The sequence below is a fragment of the Taeniopygia guttata genome, chromosome 12 (genome assembly GCF_048771995.1).
Source record: "Taeniopygia guttata chromosome 12, bTaeGut7.mat, whole genome shotgun sequence".
Lineage (NCBI taxonomy): Eukaryota > Metazoa > Chordata > Aves > Passeriformes > Estrildidae > Taeniopygia > Taeniopygia guttata.
Window position 1 is genome coordinate 6,865,444 of NC_133037.1, and position 21,130 is coordinate 6,886,573.

The window sequence follows — 21,130 nt, forward strand, 5'->3', positions numbered from 1 at the left end:
TTTCAAATGCAAGTATGATATTATCCATGAAGGACTCAATCTTTGCATCCACAGGAGGAAAACATCAGACAAATGGTTCAGGGGCTTCCTGGTGGTCTTCAGGGATGTAAAGCTTGGCTTAATGGATCAGGGCCTGAACACTGTGCATTGTGCACATCCACATGGATACTCGGGGAGTGCTGAAATTGGAACAATTATGAGAAGGATGAATGAAGATATTAAACATGCAAAAAGTTCTGAGAAAAGCCACTTAAATTGAAAAGGATTTTCTCATTTCTAATTCAACATTACTAATTCAACAGCTGATAAGAGTTCTCTGATCTCTCCAGCATGTCTCAGATTTAAACAATTTTAGGCATTTTTGTATTAAATAGCCTTTCAAATACTAATCTTGTAAAAACAGAGGGAAATGCATATGCATGTTAAAGCATGCTTGCTTCACAAATACCACTAAAGCAAGCTGATACAAAGCCATGGTCTCGCAGCCCCTGCGGGGCAAAGGCAATGACCAAAAAGAAAGAGGTCCCTCCCCCAAAAGCATGCAGATATGCTGCCTTGGAATATGACACCACACGTGTTAGAGGTGGATGAGTGCTTAGGTCCAAAGTGAGCACAGAACTTTCCCCACAGAAGTGGGGCATTTACTGCAGGCTGGGATTGAGCACTGGAGCATCCTGACCCAAGAAATGAAATCTCAGCTTTCTCCACATTTTGCTCTTCATGCAAAGCTCACCCAGACCCTCGTGACTGATGCAGCTCTGGCACAGTATGAGCTGTTAATGTTTAATAGGCGTCTCCTATACCCAGTGGTCACTGTGACAGCAGGGAACCAATGTTTATGATTCAACACTTCAAACAGAAATCTTAGATGTGGCTATCTCTCAACAGGAGGAAACATCTGAAGAATGTGTTTTTCTGATATTTTTGCTTCCTGAGAAATGAAGGGTGCTTTCTGTATGACTCACATCCATGTTTTTCACTTGTGATATTTTTAAACTCTGAGATCTAGCACTGATTGGAATGCAAAAAGTGTGAGTTTTCTCCTGTCCTACCCCAAAGGGCCTTTCAGCCAGGAACAGGTGACATCAGGAACTGGGAGTAGATCATCTCCAGGTTTATAATGGGGGGTAGAAAGCTTAAAAGAAACCGCTTTAGAATTTATGAATGCCAGCCATATGTGAAAGCTAAAAGGTTTGATGAAAAAGAAGTAGACAGACTTCTTTCCTATGAGAACATAATGTGTATTTGAAAACAAACAGAAAAACTCATCCAGAATAATGGCTCCTTTTCTCCTCTCCAGCCAAAAGTATCTTTACAGTATAGATGAGAGCTAAATTATAAAAAAATGCAGTTAATTAAATATATAATTCAAAGTGATATCCTCATGACAAGTGATCCAATGCAGACTGTTTACATTAATTTCCTCTCACTGCACATTCCTTCTCAAATTCTGCATGCTTATATTAGGGCATTATGGAGAAACCCATGCCTGCCCTAGCTGCACCCAGACTGTGCAGATCTAAATTGTCCAGTCCTCAAAGAATCAAAAGATGCAAAAAACAAACACAACAAGCGATGATAAAAGAGTTTCAATGCTTTGAAACTGCTTCCCAGAGTTCAGCTTCTCTTTCAGCTTGGAGAAGGCTGAAAGGCTCCTTGCTGGACCAAGGCTCACCATAAAAAATGTCATTGGCTGGGTTAAAATGTCTTTAGCATCAGGCCAATGTAAATGCTGCCTTTCTTTAAGTACAGTTTAGTTCCTTTAAAACACCATTCAAGAGACCTAAATGTCAGCCTTGAGCTCAGACACAACTAAGTGTTCAAAGGAAAATCACAGGCAAGATTTTGCTCTGGGCAGAAAGATTTTGCTAATGGTTTCATGAAACTTTTTTTTCCTCCACAGGAGCAAAATAGCAGAGGAAAGCTGAGGCAGAAGAACCACACAAGCAGTCAGAACAATAAAACCCAGAAACTCAAAGGTAAGAAAGGGGTTTCTGCCCAGTCAGGGGGAAGGTGGCTGCAGATGCTCACAGGGTGCAGGAGCACACCAGGCTCCTCTGTACTGCCAGTGTGAATAAACAAGAGTGAATCACCAAAACATCTGAAGCAACTCCTTTTAAAAGGAATAACCTGCAAAGGACTGAAAACCTGACTAATGATTAAGATCAAAAGGGGTAACATCAACACAGAAACCTATTCAGTCTATACAAAAATGTCTCCAGCTCTCCAAGCGACAGGGAACACACTGTTTGCTTAGCAGCAACACAAAACTGTACAAGATACAGAGTTTAAATTTCCATTCAGATAAGTTATCTCTTCCTCTCCCCACCAGCAGCTTTTCAAAGATTCATCTTGAACTTACAGCGCTGGAGGGTTTTTTCTTCTCAGATTTTTAATTCACTGGCATCATAAAGACCTTTAGCAATTTACAGTGCGAAGAGCACTTTCTCCTCAGATAGCCCTGCTTTGAGTCAGTTTGTACACTATGGTTACCTCATTACTTACATTGCATTACACAGGGGCAAATGCAGCAGGCACTGCTCTCTGCAGCAGATGTGCCCCAGGGCCAGCACAAGCCAGATGTTTTCCAGGGCCCCGCATCAGGAGCAGGGGCTGGGCTGCTTTACCTCAACTGCCCCTCTGCAGTGCTGAGCCTGGCACTGACCTCTTACCTTCCTTCTATCTGAAAGGGGGGTAAGTCAGAGAAACTGCAGAGGACACAGCCACATCAGCAGGCTACACTAATCAAAGCGCTGCAATTAGTGAAATTAAAAAAAAACAACAAACCAAACAGAAAAAAAAAACAACAACAAACCACCAAGTCAACAAAGCAAAAATCCCAAACCTATGGGAAACACCCAAATTCTGTTGAACTGCAGAAGGAACACTAGAGGAACCAGAATATCATTTTTCCCGCCTCTTGTCACGATGGTCTCAGCTGTTTGTCCTACTGCAAGTCAGAGGGATGCAAGCCAGACTCCTCAAACCCTCATGCCACGCTCCCCCATGTAGTTTTGGTCATAGTTGTATCGGGGTAGAGCAAAAAATTACAGGTTTAGCAACTCCAATGCAGAAAGTTTTCACCCTGCCACTCAATTACTGACTACCAAAATGGCACCTGGGCCAGAAAATCCCATGGGTTTTCTTTAGACATGTTCAAAGCAGAGCATTCCCACATCTTGTTGTCTGACTGCTGGTTCTGTGAGATATCTCTTTTTCATAAGCACTTCCCATCTCTACAGGCTACATGTTGGCTTTAAATATCACAAACAAATACAGGTGGTAAAAATCAGAATAGACTGCAAGAATCTCACCTTCCTCTTTGAAGGCACCTGTGCTTTCTTGGTGGGTTAGTGAGCTGCTGCAATGCAGGAGACCAGTCCATAGGAAATACGTGACCACTATATGTGGCATGTAGAATCTGATTTTTCTGCATACCACCATATGGAGCTGAATCTCAGCGGTATCAAACGTTTACCTAAACTCCATTAATGTCTTCTGCAAGCCAATATTTATAGCATACACACCAGTAGCTGCTGTCAGAGTGTGTATAAATGTTAAACTGAACTGTTAAAGAAACATAATGACAGATGTAGAGATGCTGAAGAGTGCAATCTATTCTAATTTATGATAATTTATTTCCATCATCTGGAGCCCTATTCAGAAGAGAAAGCTGAATGCATCCCAAAGCGCATCATGGGGTGGAGTGTAAAAATCCCCAGAAAAAAAAAAAGAATTTCTTTTAAATGAAGCAAGAGTACTCTTGTCCTAACACCCAGGACATGCTTAGCAATCTCTCTGTGCAGAAGCAATACAGATGTGGGGTACTCAAGCCCTGCCTCTTGGCAGCTCAGTGACACATGGGTTTCAGTGCAATTTGGGAATAGCTGGGAACTGTTTGTCCCATGAGAGATGTCTGATCACTGCTGAGTCACTACTTTTGGGGCACTAAGCTGCACAATGAACATTTATGAGCTCTGTCAGAGCCCCTCCAGCTGCATGCATGAACAAACAATGCTGCACCCATGGGTGGCCAGCACTAACGAGCACATAAATTTGAAGAGGCGAAGCCATTTTTAGAAATGAGTGAACTATGCCATGGTGAGCTTTGGCAGAAAAGAGCTTTTCTATTTGATTTCTCAGCAACGCAAGCTGTGCTGGATCAGTTCTGCCATGAGACCTGAACCCCATCTCCATCTCCTGTTGCTCTCATTCTGCTGTGGAGAGGATGAAGAAAAGAGAAGGGGGGAAAAAAGCAGTGGCAGCACTTGGTCCCTGCAGTGGGGACCACCGCTGGGCCATAGAGGACCACGAGCAAGGAGCTAATTTTCATGGCATCATCCCTGCCTGGGAAGCAATAGTGGCAGGAGGCTCATACCCCGTGGCACAGCCAGCATCCCCTGCATATGTCAGCCCGCCGTGGAGCCAGCTCCTGCTGCCTGCCAGGGCCTCACAATCTGGACAGGCACAGATTTTGTGCTGGAACAGGCGCCCTCTCTGCAGAGCTGCCTGCCACGAGTGACAGGCTGCCACAGCAGCCCACGGAGCCAAGGCAGCAAAGCACGGGGGCTTAGGAATGCTGATTCTTGCTGAGTGGACTGTGCTGCCCCTGCACAGCTCTGAAAAACACCACAGTCAGCCAGAAAAAGGGCTAAGCACACAATATATGCATAGACTACAGCACCAGCATGCACTCATGGACTTACATGTCAGATGACAATTTTCAACCAAAACAATTTTCTGCATTTTAGACTCGCTTGTCTTTTTCCAAAAGAGTTCTCATCTCTCAAAAAAATCTTGACTTTTCTAAGTGCCAGTGCTAAGGGCTTGCAACATCTATCCTGGGAACACCACTGCTGTGCCTTCAGTGAGTTTGGGTTGGCCCCTCATGCTGCGCCTGCTCTGGAAACAGGTGCCACAGCCAGACTGAACCATCCCAATGGGCAAAAGGGTCCCAGCACTGACTCCTCCAGAAGGACCGAGCCTGGGGCATCTCAGCGAGGTGTGCAGAGGACAAGAATACAACCATTTCTGTAGAGATTATCTCTTTACAGAAATATTTTGTGTTGAGATATTGTAGTTTCTGTCACAAATATTCCTCCATTCATGATCTCACCAAAGTGCCAGGCTTCAAAGGAAATTGAGATTAAGAATTATTTTTCCCTCAAGTAAATGAAATTTATTTTCCCAAAGCCGCTCTACCAATGACTCCTTTTGATGTAGCAATGACAGTTTCTTCCATGACATCTTAGGTACAACCCAAATCACAAAGGACAAATACTCCACATAATCCTCAATCACCTGCTCCAGCCTATAATCCATGAGGAAACTCCTTCTAGTACCTTTTCTGCTGCTCTGTGCCTGGCTGCAAGGAAAGCCAGCTGCCTGCCAAATGCTCCCAAACTGGGCACTTGGCTGGGATTAATCAATGGATACGCCAATCAACAACATACAGCATTGCTTCTGCTCTCTGATTGAAAAATCAAAGTTTATTAATAATTCCACTTGAAATTAAATCCCTTTCACAATAAAATCTTCACTCTTGGCCTCAGCCCTCTCCACGAGTAATTCCATCAAGGAAACTCTTCTTGTAACACCGTTCACAGAAGATTAAAAAGGAGTGAATATGTTTAGAGAGAAACTCTACTGAGACATACTTATGAGTAATTCCTCTGTCCACATGCCCATGGGTCACCAGTTGGAAAAAGCAGCTTGCAATGCACTCAGTACTTGGCAGTGAGCAGCTTTTGCACTTTTATCCACCCTCAAATGCATCCTTGCATCTGCGTGAAAGATTAGAACAAAATGCTGCTACGACACAACAGCACACTCCATGTGTATCAGCTCACCAAGATCAAAGGCATACAGCAGTGAAGAATTTAATTAAAATATTAAAATTAAACAAGAAGGCATCCATTGTTTAATTTTTTGGCAGGCATCTTCTTTCAAACTGGGTCCTAATTCCATTCCAGCATGCTGACTGCCCTTGGAGATGGCAATCAGGAGAGCTCTGCTGGATTTATCAGCCGCTGGATTTGGCGGTGGGGGAATCCCACGCTTGCTTTGGCTTTCAAGCACAGTCCCTAAAAAAACCCTAAGAGAAACTGCTCAGCTTCAAAGGATAATTATTGCTGTATACATATTCTGCAGTGATAAGCCAATTTCCAGTATCAAACCTAAGCCCCTTGGGCTGGGCACAAGATACACCCAAGCGCATCATTCCCCCTTACAGTCCCAGCAGGGAGGTGTGACCTTGCCATGTTCAACCACTTCAAGACACCCTTCCCTCCAGATAAAGGCTGTTTGAAATGGGGTAAAAAACTGATGCAAAGAAGTGGAGTTTTGTGGGCAACATGACCTCTGTGTGGGGAGCAGCAGGGGTACACAGCCCTGTGTAAAACTCTGATGTGGTTTTAGACTTGCATGCAGATGGGGGCCTTGTCTTGCTTGGTTTTGCTTTGAGCATACCTCCAGCACACAGACAGGGAGAAGATTATTCTGAAAACAGTTCAAGCAATGCTCAAGTTTGCTTGTTCAATAACTGTAAGATATTTCCTGGCTTCCTGGGGTATTTTGGGATGAATGCTTAACGCAGCTATAGACCATACAGCCCACCCCAGGAAGGCTGAACCAAGAAGCCAGATGTCTCCTTGAATTTTGGAAACCTAGAAAGGAAGATTTTGCTACTTCTTTAACAGTATTTGGGATGCCAGAGAGACTTTTCACCTAATATGAAGATTGTCAAAAGCAGTGTCAAACATGGAGCCCTAATACAAACACCCAACATGCATGTGACAAAGGATTTGAGCTGGGGCTTATCACTTCAAGCCAAAGATACTTCGGATTTGCATCACCTGAGAAATTGCACAGGAGGGCAGAGCATTAACATCAGGAAAAGAGAAGACTGAGGACAAACACAATAAACTTCTCTTTGAAATTCAAAGAGCTACTGTAGAGTTGTTACTATTACTTCCTGATGTATCAATGATTTCATTTTGAAATCTTCTGGGCAGAATTTCGCATTCAATACTTCAGAGTTTTGAGTACTTCTAGTGAATATTCAGTCAGGCTGTTCACAGCAGGCTCTGGTATTTCTCATAGAATAAAGATCAAGTTGACAGGCTGGGACTTTTGCAAGAGAGTCAGATCAGATTTATTTCTGACAGCAAGTCTGGGACCGTACACCTCTCCTCTAAAAATGTATAACACTTCATTGAAATCCTCCCGCTTCAGTTTTTCTCCTGCTTCCTTAACACTCTCCCTCCTGCACATTTCATTGACTAGGATGGGGTCTTCTTATCAAAGTGGCTTCTCCAATTCAGCAAAAGGCCCCTGTGTCATAGTCTGATCACTGAAAACATCCTCACTAACTTCTGCCTTGCAATGGCCCTGCCAAACTGGGCTGGAACATCTGCACCAGCACTTCTCCAGGACCCGGAGCCCTCAGAGATCCTCACAATGTTTATCCCAAGCCTCAGGCTGCACCACTTTGTACTCCCCACAGAATCTGCTCAGCAGCTCCCACAGGCTCTGCTTCTAACACAGCCTTCTCCCAGATGCTAAGGCATTCTGGAAAAGGCACAGACAGAACAGCTTGCTCAGAGAAACACAATTATCTAGCCATTAGAACACTGAAAAAAAAAAGGAAAGGTAAAACAATAAAGGGCAATGAGCACATTACTTCAGCCTTTCCTGAGCCTCTTTCCTGGGTCATGCACCTACCCTACTGCTTTAAGGGCCAAAGCTGACATTCATCTTGTGAGACCTTTCTTTCTTGCTCTCAACACTGAGGTCCATGACATTTGCTTCATGCCACAGATGGCTGCTCATCTGGAAAACCCTCTCTCCTTAGGGGCCACACCAGTCTAATCCTCTGCTGATCCTTCTCCCCTGGCAGCATTATGAAAATACTTCACCATGGCAGAACTCAAGCTGTCCAACACAAGACTCTCCTCCCCCACACCACAACCAACCTCTGAGCCTGACCCACAGGAGTTCTCCCTGCACCATCCATTCCAGCTCAGATTTGAACACTTGCAAATGAGTGCAAATGCCCCATCCAAAAATCAGGAATATGCACTTCTGGATGTGCCTGCATCCATGGGCTGCTAATAACACAACACCTAATATTTTTGTTTATATAAAATATTCCTAGAGAATACTTCCTTACTTAAATAAATGTTATATATCAAAGCCTTTCAATGACATAAATAATGTCTACAATTATAATAATTGGAATTCCCATCATTTTAGGCGATTTAGGGTTTTCCTTAAGAATGGGAATCACTATTATCTTTTTTATCTGAGTGAAATATTCAGAATGGGAAAACAATGCTTTCCAACACAAACCTGAGAAGTCTCTACCATGGCCAAAAGACAAAACTGTGCAGATTAAAGCAAAAGCTTACAGTTTGCCTATATTCAGTATTCTTTTGCTTTTGCCAAAAAGCAAGCAAGCTGTCACCTTAGCAACAATGTCACACTTTGCAGCACATATGCCATTTTGAACAAACACCTTAAACACAGCATCTCCACACTGTATATTCCTTTCTATAATGTTCTTAACAGCACTCTGTAGACCTCCCTGAGAGTAAAATCCATGCAGACCCCTCTGGCAGCTGCTGTGCTGGACAGACAACCAGCCAGCCAAGCGCTGTTTTCCACACTGCACTCCAGGCCCATACAAGAAGCATTTTTATTCAGTGCCCAAGGGGAAAGCTGGGCTGGCAGAGGTGCAGCTTTGTCTCCCAGCACCAGCCCTGTGCAGAGCCCAGTGTCACCTGCTGTCTGCCTCTCCTCTTTTCCTTCTCAGGACAAGGTCCTCTCCCCTGGAGCAGAGTGGAGAACTTCACCAAGCAACACGTCCTGCCCCTTGGGACCACACACAGTGCCACAAATGCAGGCTAAGCCAGGGACCTGAGCAACCAAATGATAAGAAGGGTTTGATCAGAAGCATCTCCAAGCCAGTCCTCTCCCAACTGCAACATCTGAATCCAGAGATGTCAACACACAGGGCTTTTACCCAGAGCTCCAATTACGCAGATGCCGATTTACAGGAGTGATGACGGAAACATTGCCCTCATAAAAATTGTCAAGGAGACTTTAACTGTGTTTGTCTAATAGCAGAACCCTCTATCTCCACACATCTTATTGCTAGTTTGAAAGTCAGATCATTTTTGTTCTTCTTTTCATAGAAACCTGGTTTGCATATATAATCAAATTTAGCATTAATGAGTCTCTTTTTTCATCTTCTATTCCCAATGCTTCAAACAGCCACACTCGGATAAGAGCAGCCAGTGAAATGGCTTGCCATGAGATTTTACCAGTTTCTCCCAGGAACTTCCACAGCAGCAGCATGTAACTCCAAAAAGTCCTGCTCCTGGAGCCCTGTACCTCAACCATACATGCTAATCCTACATAATTATTTTATACCACGTCACACTCTGGGCTGCTTGAGAAACATCAGGATTTAAATGAACTATTAGGTGACCTTTTAAAATCAGCTCTTCCATGATCACAACATGGTCCTAAAATGGAAAATGGTAAGCATTTTCCAGATGAAAGATGTCATTTATTTGCAATGTGGTCAGGCACTGCTGACCTTTTCTCTTCCCCTGTATCAGCATTTGTACCATTTTAACAGCAACTTGCTGATAAGCACAGTTCTCAGTTTCCAACCAGATATGCATGCAGATAATCATGGATGTGAACAGCAAAGCAGCCAGCTCTCTGCAGACTCCATAAAACATGGGACCACAAGGCAGATTTCCTGTTCTTTCAGTTGTGTTCTAGGTTTTCAGTCTGTAGAGCTCCCAGCTTTATTCTGCTACCTTGATCTAAAACCTTTTATCAAAGCCAGAGGTCTGTCTCAGAATCGTGAGACTCACAGAAGTTGAGACTTTAGGGACCACAAGGTAAAACACCACATAGGCATTGCTGGTGCTTCTGCTGCCTTTGTGCCAGTCCCACTGGCAGAGTGACAAATGGCTTCCACGCCTGCCTTCAGTGAGACTACAAAAACTTTTCAGATCCTTCCTATTGCACACCACAGAGCCTGATGTCTAACAGCAAAATCCACTTCCTGGGCTCTTCCTAATAAAAATAACTTGTCTGACAGAGTTCTCTGCCTGCAGATTGCCCCAGTAAGTGCTCAGAAGTTGGAGGCCCAAAGCCAAGGACAAATGAAGCCTGTTCCCAGGGCTCAGGTCTCCTGGATGCTCACATCTTGTTGGTTCATCGTGGCAATTTTTGCCTGCCCAGAGCTGTAGTGTATTTTGCATGCATTATGCTAAGCTGCCTACAAGAAATCATCCAATTAATGACAGCTTACAGAGAAGGGTTAGTTACACGGTAATTACCTTTCTAATATTAAAATACCATAGAAATGGATTTACATTTTTTAATTTAGTGACACATGTTTTACTGACCTGACACTACACATACAAGACCATTGAGGCAGCAACTGGGACTCAGTTTACAAGAACACCTAAGTACTTACATCCCCAGGCAGACATCAAAAGATTTGACAATACCTTTTTTAACATGTGTATGTGCTTCTTACACATCAAGATGGATGGGCCCAGCACTAAATACAGCATCTGATCCTGGCATTGTATAAGCAAAATCACCAGGCAATAATAAGTATTACTTTTTTTTTTTTAGGCTTTTCTTTCAATATGTGGGTAGAGAAGATCAAACACTCAGCTCTTCCACCCTGCATCCAAGCTTCAACAAGCTAACCCTGCTCCATCAACAAAGTATCTGCCCATACCAGAGTAGTCAGCAGCCTTCTGGTTAAGCAAAAAACAAACACATATATGCAAACATGATGAAGAGTCTCAAGCAACTATAAAACATCTCAGGCCTATAATATACTAGACAGAGCAAACTACTAATCACACATGCTTCATGGAAGCATTACCTTCTTATTTCTTTCCCATTTATTTTCAGCATCTCAAGATATCTAGGCTTTTCTAGGGCACACTTGAAAGCATGCAGCTACTTATGTCCATTTATATGCATGCAAATATAATCCAACAAAAGCGCTCCACGGCCAGATGAGCAATCAGCACTAGGACAAAAGACAAGACTTATTATCAGTCTTTCAAGATTCAGATTCCCTTAGTCTTCTGAACACACATCTGTGTGCAAGGCAAGAGGTGCTAACCCTTTCAGAATCTATACCATCAAAGCATCAGGCTTGACTCTTGCCAGGCAGGCAACACCCTGGCCTTTTTCCTGGCTCACCAGTCAAGTGATCACAGTGTGAAGCCAAGGAAGAAAAGCAAGGTTAGCTCAGTCCATGTGCACCACACACAGATTTTTCAATCTTCATCCAATTTCCCCCAGAGATTTGTTGTCCAAATGCCCTGCAATGCTTTGGAACTCTTTGGTACATCCCATGGAGATGCTCATGAGCAGTGATGAAAGCCAGTCATGCAAGACCTGCAATGTATTTTTATATTGCATAAAGGCAAGAAATAAAACAATTCAGACACATTTGAGTTCACTGAACATCCTAACATTCACTTCCAAGTTGTCCTGTTAAGAAAAGCCAGAGTGTCCACAAGATTTGTCCTGCAACATAAATGATTTACAAGCGCCCTGGTAAAAGCTGCACTGGTTTACACAACCATAGCATACCCAGACACAGCTGCAAGTTGGTGGAGATGGGAGCTCACTGCAAGGTATTTTAAAACACCAACCTATAGATAACCATCAAGGCAATCACAGCATCTCCTGACTGGCACAACAGTGGAGTTTCTGCATCCCTGCTATTTATGGAGGAATACAGGGAAATACATGATGGATTGCACTGCAGCTCTTGTTAGTTTACAGGAAACTGGACAAGTACCAGGTTAATTTGGGTTTGCAGAAGGAAAGTTGTTTGTTGCAATTCACAATGTAATTAACGCACTCCACTACCACCCATGGCCCCTCTGCACCCCACAGCCCAGGGATACAAACTTCCCATTTTTACAAAAATAGTTTTGCCAGTAACAGCCTGAGTACAGCCCATCGCATTCCATGAGGAGAGCCTTGCTTTTCACTTAATTTCCTCTTCTAGGGCTCCAGAGAGGTAGCAAGTGCAAAACAAATAGACCAAAAGTGACAAACTTGCTTGTCCTGCTCACTTTTTGCGGACCCCAATAAAAGCAGCCTAAACACATCCAGGGAGTCACAGGACTGAAGGTAATCCAGGGAGATGAATGAACATATTTCTTCTCTTTCTTTCTTCCTTCCTTATTCATTAACGTCAGGTGCATGTATTAGAGAGTAATTTTTCAAATGAAGTTGTAGGAGTGTTTGTGACATTGCTACTGGTTGTAGTGCCACAGTGGATCATGTGAGAAATAAGCTTCAGAAGAACATTCTTCTCATGCAAAGATCTGTGGAGTAACAGCCGAGAGGCCAAAGATGATCAAGAACAAATAGCAGCTTTTAAACAGCTCTTCCCTGCCCCCAGCACATGCCATGAGCTGACTCAAAGCTGGAAACACCCAGGCCTCACCCAGTGCAGCTGTGTGCATTTTTCCAAGTTCAAATTTGTGATCCACATGCTTTATTGCCAAGGTAGAGTTCAAAAAAAAATGCAACTCTTGCATAATTGCTACAAGTCATTTTCTTGTTTTTTTTTCTTTCTCTTAACCTTTCCCAGGCCTGAGCCAGTGTTGTTTCTTAATGACTTCTAAATGCAATTTCTTGTCGGAAAATAAGATTACAATGTACATGGGAAATACAAATGAAAAAATATTACAGTGCTATGAATATTGAGAAGAGTCAGCCTTATCTCAGCAGCTTCTCCTGGGTGTTAGGTGATCATCAAAGTAGGAAATTGAGAAGGTCAGGTAAGGTTCCTGCTCCTCGAGACAGAGGTCTGTGTCTGAGCCAGACTACAGGCAAACTGGAATATACACACCTAAAGATTAATTCTGCAACAGTTACAGTTTCATATCTGAGAAATTCAAAGCCACTTCAGTTGCCTCCAGACCCGCAAATGTGTGCACCCACAAACACAGGAATTCCAGCAGCAGAGGTTCACAAATGAAGACGTGCTGACCCCACAGTCACTATGAGCCACCCCAAACCACCCAAAAAATGAGCGAGAATTCAAGGCTGGACTGCACGGACAAGCTGAGGACATTTTCAGCCTGCACCACCTCCACCCTACCAGCCTTTCTGAGGAACTCCCACAGCTCTGCCATCTGTGCTGCAACACCACAGAGCCTCCCCCCAGGCACGAGAGCCACCCAATGCCCAGAATCACTGCGTCACCAGCTGGGCCATGAACTTTATTCCCTTGCAGATGCAATCTAGGACTCAAGTGGGAGGTGTTAAGGGGTGTATTTAACTGTTCTGATCAAGTGCAACAAGGTCTGTGAGGCTGCCAGGGGACATGGAAAGAGGACACAGAATTGACTGGAACATTTGGTCTTCTTTTAAGGTTTAAAATTATGGTTAGGTCAATAAAAGGAGTCTGAGAGAGAGGCGGACAATTAGTTGGGACTGGAAATGGTAGAGAGAGGTGGACAGCAGTGTGGAGGCATGGTGAGAGGAGAAGGAAGATGGGAGTAATAAGATTAATTCAATAGAGATGGAATTTGAGTAATCCAAAAAGCCTTTCAAGTATATTAAAAAAAAAAAAAATGTCTTCCACACTCTGAAATATCAGAAACTAAACTGTGCTTACTTCTACTTACACATACATGTCAAATGGACAGAAAGAAATTTCTCAGATCATCTTAAAGGTAAACACACTCTGCACCCTTTTCCTGTACTCCCTTCTTGCCAAGGGCTGGCCCACTTTGGCCGTGTCAGAAGAGCTCCGTTTACACACAGCCGCGTGTGCATGTTGTTTACACACACAGGCAACGTGCACTTGCAGCAGCCAGAAGAGCTCTACTTGTGGCTTCCAACCGTGACAAAGGCAGCTTTTATATTTGGCTGCTGGAAGAAGTTACAGACCCAGGAAAGTGCCAAGAGAAGAGTTCCCACTCGCCGTCCCAAGGATGCCAACACACGGACTGGGGCGGGAACTATTTTCTCCGTGGCACAGCCCATGCTCATCAGCCCAGAGTCCTTCCCAGAAGGGCTCACTTCCCAAGCTCCATCAGACATCGCCTCATCAGGCAGACAGCCAAAAGACCACACTCCCAGCAGCTATTTGCCATGGGAACAGCTTTGCTCCCCGTTCTTCTGCCCGGCGGTGAGCGCTGCAGAGTGGCTGAGGCACCCTCAGACCAGCACCCAGAGCTCAGCCCCTGGGTGTCCTGACTTCTCCTTGAGGCAGGAGCAGCAGCGCTGGGTGGGTTTGTAGAGCTCTGGGCAAAGAACACAAGGGACCTTGTCCATCCATTGCCACGTGCAGGTGACCCCGCTCTGCGGCCACCCTGTCCCAGGCCATGGCACCACCACATCACCATCACCCAACTCCACAAGACCTGATGCTTCAAGGTGCCCAGCGGGGAAGAGGAGCTGCTTCTGGTGAGCAGGGACAGAGTCTGGGGCGAGCAGCTGCCCCCAGCACACCAAAGCACCCCCTAAGAGGCATCCTGGTCCGGGCTGCACGTTGCAGGTGCCAACATGTGGATAAACACACCCGCACAGGGATGCGCCCCCCAAAATACACGCCTTACATAATTCCCCAGCCAGTCGGCGTTAGGGGAATGTGATTAATCCTCCATGACATGTTCTGAACTTTCCGTTCAGAGAGGCTCTCTGCTCCCGCAGACCTACCGGCGATGGATGTCATTTGACCTGCAGACTTCACTACGAATGAGCATCAGCGCAACACACAGTGACATTGCTCCGCACACCAATTATCTGCCTCCTTCTCCGCTCGGCCCAGAGACAAGTTTGCTAAATGCATAACGAGGATTTTATATTCCTCGGTGTTGGCTTTTTTTTTTTTTTTAATTCGTTTACAGTCAGCACACGAATGGGGGGGGGTCACCAACAAACCCAGCCCACCCCGCCGGCTGTAGGACGCGAGTCCCCGGCCCCTCGCCCCGCGTCCCTGTCCCCAGCCCCCGTGTCCCTGTCCCCAGCCCTGCCCAGCTCCCACCTGTTCCGCCGGGCGCGCACTTTGGCCACATCCCCCCCCGCAACCCCATCGAGCCCGGGACTCACCCACTCCAGCACCCTGAGGAAGGCCAGCGGCTCCTTCACCACGCGGAAAGTGCCCGCGGAGGCGAGCTGCGGGCAGAGAGAGGGGTCAGCACCGCGCCCGCTCCGCGCTGCCCGCCCCCCGCCCGCGGAGCTCCGCGTACCTGGTCCACCGCCTCCATGGCGCCGCAGCCCCGCGGAGCGGAGCCGAGCGGAGCCCAGCGGAGCCTCCCGCCCGCCGCCAGCCGGGATGCGCGGCGCTGCCCCCGCGCAGGCCGGGCGGAGCGGCCGGGCGGGGCCCGCGCCCCCCGCACCGCCCTGCGGAGCCGCCCCGGCCCCCGCCCGCTGCCCCCGCCGGGCCGCCCGGCCGCTCCGTGCTGCGGCGTTATCCTGCTTGAAATGAGCGGTGTGCGGTTTGTTTGTTTATTTGTTGTTGTTGCTTTCTTTTTAAAAATTTTATTTCTGTCAGGAAGGAGAAGTAGGACATCGGGAAAAATAAAATAAAATAAAATAAAATAAAATAAAATAAAATAAAATAAAATAAAATAAAATAAAATAAAATAAAATAAAATAAAATAAAATAAAATAAAATAAAATAAAATATAAACTGCCTCCTCGCCTCACGCACAGAAACTACTACTATTTTAAGGCACGCCACCCGCTGCCCTGTGCTCTTCCGTCCCCTCGCCCCCTCCCGGGACGAACTCGCTCGCCTCCCCCGCGGCCGCAGGGCTGCAGCTCTGTGCTCTCAGCCCTCGCTCCCTCCTGCTTTTTCGAGCATTTCCTTGACAGCAGAACAGCGTTTTCTGCCTTGCTGCTGTCCTGGCCTCGTTTCCCAGCAGAGCCCTTACAATTCTAATGCATCCCGAGTGGCACAGCCCGGCAGGAGCGGAGGTTCCCCGTGTCCATCCACGCTCACCGCCAGCGTTTCCAGCTCCTTGTGACATTTAAACGGCGCTGGGAGGATTTTCCGATGGAGCAAATTCCTGCCCCAGTAAAGGCTCAGGACACAAATCCATCAACCCGTTTATGAGCACAACAGCCTCTAGATTGAGACCCCGAGTCTTCAAACATTTGTATATTCAACTTCACTGCCACCCTGATAACCAGTCGTGCCACCAGAAGGACGCCAGTGCTCAAATAGGATTTCGGCCATAAGTAGGTCAGAGATGTGCCTAAAAAATACCTGAAGCTTTTACTCCCTGTAAGGAATCAGCCATCTGCAAAAGTTAAATAAGTCAATTAGTTTTGCTCAAACTACATCTCTATTATTTAAAAAAAAAAAAAAAAACAAACACAAACCGACAATAATCTAAATGCACTCTTGGCGTAAACAAGATGGGGGGGACGGGCGGGGGTAGGAGTCGGAAAAAGATGAATTTATGAAGTTTTCACTGGAACTTGAGGCAGATGACTTTGTGTCAAAATCACAGATCTGGAACAAACTCAGCTGAAGTCTGGCAGCAGTGGGACTGAATCCAGATTTTTTAAAATTAATTTTTTTTTTTAACCATATCAAAAAAAGGTCAGAATTACTTTTTTTCCCCCCAGTTAAAAATTCTTGTATTTTCTGTGCTCCTTTCTTTCTACCCTAAGAGAAAAAAGGAAAGGAAAATGGATAATTTTCCTTACAAAATATTATCAGATATGCTTTTATTTATTTATTTATATAACATCCTCTAGGAAATATGAAACACTTCTCAGCAATTCTAGGAACTGCCTGCTGGTGGCCCAGTGCTGTGGGAGGCAGAGTCCCTTCACAGAGGCAGAAGGACAGAGCATCCACAAATCTCCAAGATGCACAAGCAGGCAGGGATGCACAATCATCTATCTGACTTTCAGCCAGAATTTCTCCCACTGGTACAGAGATGCAAGCCACCTGCCTTCAGTTCTTATGCTTGAAGAAGAAATTATCATGGAATATCCCATGCTGGAAGCTACCCACAAGGATCATTGAGTGTGAATTAGTCTGGTCCCCAAGAGTAGCAGGGTAATATTCTCCCTCCTGCAGCGATTTCCAGCTCTGGTGTCTGGTATTCCCACCAACAAAGCCCTGGGCTGCGGGAAGTTTCATCACTTGCTGTTTACTGTGACTCTCATGTGCTGTTTCCTTTAATAGGTTTCTTTCATGGAGAGACTTACAGCTGTGGATGTATTGAAGCAGTTCAAAAACCTCCTGAGAGATTAAAAAAAATGCTGAAACATTTAGTAAAGGCATAACTTAGCAGTAGACTGGGGAAGATGTGAAGAATATTTTTTCTCTAATTTTATCTGTAGTGTATTCTGGAAAAAAAATCTGTCCCCCAGACTTCCACAGAAACCTGGAAGCCTAATTCACTAACCCTTTATTAATTACTTCCAATTATAAGCCCGAGATTTTAGTAGCACTTGAACTTCAGTTTTCAAAAATTGTCCAAGAAAGGAAAACAAAAGTAAATGCTCCTAAAACCTTTACTACTGGCAGGTTGCAAACTGGGATGATTCCTCCACTGTTCTCAAGGTCAGCACACTTGGGTCTTCAGCAGATACAGGAGCTCTCATGCTGTTTTGGGAGTTTTTTCTCATTCCCTTTCCACCATCCCAGCTGTGTTTCATCTTGGTGCTCCTCAGTGTTTGGCCATCCTCACCTCAGCTCCCCCACGGGCTGGAACTCCTTGCAGAAGCATGGCAGGAATCTGAGTTTATAGCCAGTGTTCAGTGCCTCTTCTTGCCTTATTAACTCTTCCAGATGGCTGTTAGCATTTGGTCTTGGATATGGCAGAGTGTCTCTGGCTTTCACAGCTGCTCTCTTTAAATACTATCCCACTCAGCTCAGAAGTAAGAGCACCTCCATCCCGGTTCTTGACTACAAACCCTGCTCTGAAAATTACATTAAAGCTCCACACTTTTTTGGTCCCACGTAGTAATACACACTCTGAAATGCATGTTCAAGTTAGCAGCCATGGTAAGTCTGCAATTACTGGTGACAGAGCAAGAAGCTGTACCCCTGGACACCACATTTTATTCACTCTTCTCACACCTGGGTGACTGGCCTTGACATGCATGAATCAATAAAAGCCAGAAGGTGCAGTGAGGAATCTCCATGCTGAATGAAAAATAGGCTGGACAGACTCAGAATACTTCATAGGCACAGAATCTCACACACAGGAGGCTCCTGCCCTTTCCTTTCCTTGGAAAGGGCCCAGCAGTGCTCCAAGGGGAAGCAGCCATGCCAGCCCTGCATCGTTGCTGGGGGCCAAAGTTTTCCTCAGGACTGGTGGAGCTGTAGTGCTCATCAAAATAATACATTTAATTGGCCCAAGTCCCAATAGGGCAAGTTTAAAAGCTAAAGTCAAAATTTCAGGATTAGCATTTTGTCCTGCTACAGGCAGTGATTTCTTTCCTGTTTCTAGGAAGCACATACCTTGATTTTTGATTTGGGTAGGAGGTGGGAAGCTTCCCTGATTAATGGCAAGTGTGAGAATTGCATCTGTTAGATGTTATGTGTCAATAGGAAAAACATCAATATCACCCCTCACTTCTGCCTTGGAATGGTTTTTCTCGAAGGGCTTTGCCAAGACATGTGTGTTAGGCTTCTCCCAGGCTGCCTGAACCTGTGTTCTCATAAATAATTTCCTACAGTGTGGTCTAAGCACCACACCAAGTGAATTCAGGCATTTGCTGCACCCATGGGCTGCAGACCACACAGGGCTGGAAACAGCAGATCCATGGAAGCATGACTGTGCCAGCACCACTCCTCAGCACGTGGCTCTGGATCAAATTTTCCCTGTGGGAATGGAGAAATAGCCATGCAGGATGGGGACTAATTTAATGGTAGTGCTCCTGCCCCTGCCCAGGACTGCAGCAGTGAGAGCCATGCCAGCCTTGAGGGGCTGGAAAGGACATGGAGGCTTTGTTTTTCCTTGGGATGTCTTTGATTTAAATCTTACTTCCACATGATGATATGGAAAGGATAAGTGTAATCTCTTGTTCTCCTAGGCTGGACATTAAATGTAAGCCAGGAGTATCTGCACACAGGTGTGTGCACAAAGGGTAAATAATAGGAAAAGTATCTCTCCTTGCATGGGGCAGAGCACAAAGCCTACAACCCATGGGTCATCCAAGCTGCAGCAGCAAGGGCCAGATGGTGGGGTCACCCAGTTTGAAGTGAATTTAAGGCAACTGGTGATAGCACCAGTGCAATTTTTTTGTGAGCAGTTGGGTGTGGAAATGAGGTCTCGCACACGCGCTAGGAGGACCATATGGCACTTAGCACACCAGATTTCCCAGCTCCAGCCAGGCCTCAGTCTCACACTCTACCTGTCACTCTTCTCGAGATCCACACTGTCGAGGGTCACTTCATCCTCTCGGGGTCTCCATCAAATTTGTTTGCAATACATTATCTCCTAGAAAGGAGAGCTTGGTGCCATCTCTTGGATCTTTCTGTTGTTTTTAAATCTCCCAGTTTTTTGATTAGGTTTCAATAGTTTCCCCTGGGGTTGTATTCTGCACCAGGGAGCTTTTCACCTTTTCCTGGCACAGAGTTCACTCACCCATCTCAAAGCCAATTGCCAGTCATTTCATGGCTTGGCTTCACTTTTTTGGTGTGTTCCCTCTGAAATTTAATAACAGAAGAGCAACAAAATATGAGGCGTTGGGATAGCCAAGAATTGCTTTTCATGTGGCCAGGAATCACATATGGTGATCCATGGGAGAGACCAGACTCTTAGGTCCCAGCCAGGTCCTGTAACACAGTTTCTAACACACATGAGCTCCCTCCCCATTGCATTTTTGAATCCTAGGTGTACAGCTCTGGCTATAAATAATCCTTATTAAACCTAATTTCTCAGGAAAACTCATTTCTCAGTTTTCCCTGTGTGCAGATGATTGGGCCAAGCATGGACATCAATCCCCCCTTACTGTATACTAGGGTAAATAATTTGAAAAGTCACAGGACTGCAGAATATTCCATCCTCAGAAGATGAATAAATTCTGCATACAGAAACCCACATGTGCTTGTTTTAGAGCAAAATAGCTTGGAAAGAAAATGCAGATCTCAATGAGTTTCCAGACAATAAAAAGTCTTCAGGATTCAAATCAGCAGAGCAATGAGGCTATTGCTCATTATTAAGCTAAAGGTACAAAAGTATTTTTGAAAGGAGCTTTGTTGAATCAGCATTTGTTTTTCTAGCAATGTGCACAATTTCTTTAAACAGGGTTATTTTCAGAGTATGGCATGAAAATAATTATGGAGTACTTTCTAAAGGTTCAGTGATTAAGGCAAGAGCAGCCAGCTGTTTGGCTGCACAGCTGATGTTGACCAAAAGTATCATGTTTACAAGTTAAACTATCTTAGTAAGATTTCTAGAACTAACACAAGGCTTGCAACTGTTTCTCTTCTGATCCCTAAGAATAGATGCAGAAATAATATTTTGGGGTTTTTTTTTGGATTTCAGCTATATGCCTGTGAAATAAAATTAAAAATTATATTATTGAAAGTCAAGTTTTCCTTAGTCCAAAAGGTTTGCCTGACTTGGCTGCAACCTTTGTTCCATGTACAAAAAGCAATCCTGATTTGATTTTAAAAACTAATCAGTCATTTTTCTTTTCCTTCCTAATCTTTCACTGCCATCCTGTCTTGTCATTTTTGATCCTAGCTTCCAGAGCACATTGTCTGGCTTCAATCAAAAGCATTCTGTAATTAGGTTCCAGCTAATTTAGCTTAGAATGTTTAAAAGCAAAAAAAAATTACCTTGCTTCATGGTCAAACCCAGCTAAGTTTCAAAGGAGCTGAGCGGAGGTAACTTCATTTCATAAATGTATCGCTGGCAACTGGCAAATTCATTGGATATAATTTGTCCTGGGCATTTTGAGGGTGATTTTATACACAGGAACATGAAGAGCAAACTGAGCATGAGAAGCACTGCTGCAATCATATTCAGTCTCTCCCCAAAAACCTGGAGCTCTGTAAGGGACACTGTCAGGCCTGGGATCCTTCAAATCTGACCTACTTTTCCATTTCATCCTTTACCAAAGCAAATGTTTA

The 21,130-nt window shown here is 44.9% G+C and overlaps 1 protein-coding gene across 1 annotated transcript in view; it reads right to left on the bottom strand.

The window, feature by feature from the left end:
• SYNPR (synaptoporin) overlaps window positions 1-15,386 on the bottom strand; it is a 100,448-nt gene extending 85,062 nt beyond the window's left edge. The window contains exons 1-2 of the mRNA XM_002190670.6: window positions 15,270-15,386; window positions 15,130-15,195 (exon numbers count right to left, since the gene is read on the bottom strand). Coding sequence (XP_002190706.4) covers window positions 15,130-15,195; window positions 15,270-15,287 — 84 coding nt within the window. The 5' untranslated portion in view covers window positions 15,288-15,386. The remainder of the gene's footprint in view (window positions 1-15,129; window positions 15,196-15,269) is intronic.
• Window positions 15,387-21,130: the final 5,744 nt, after the last annotated feature.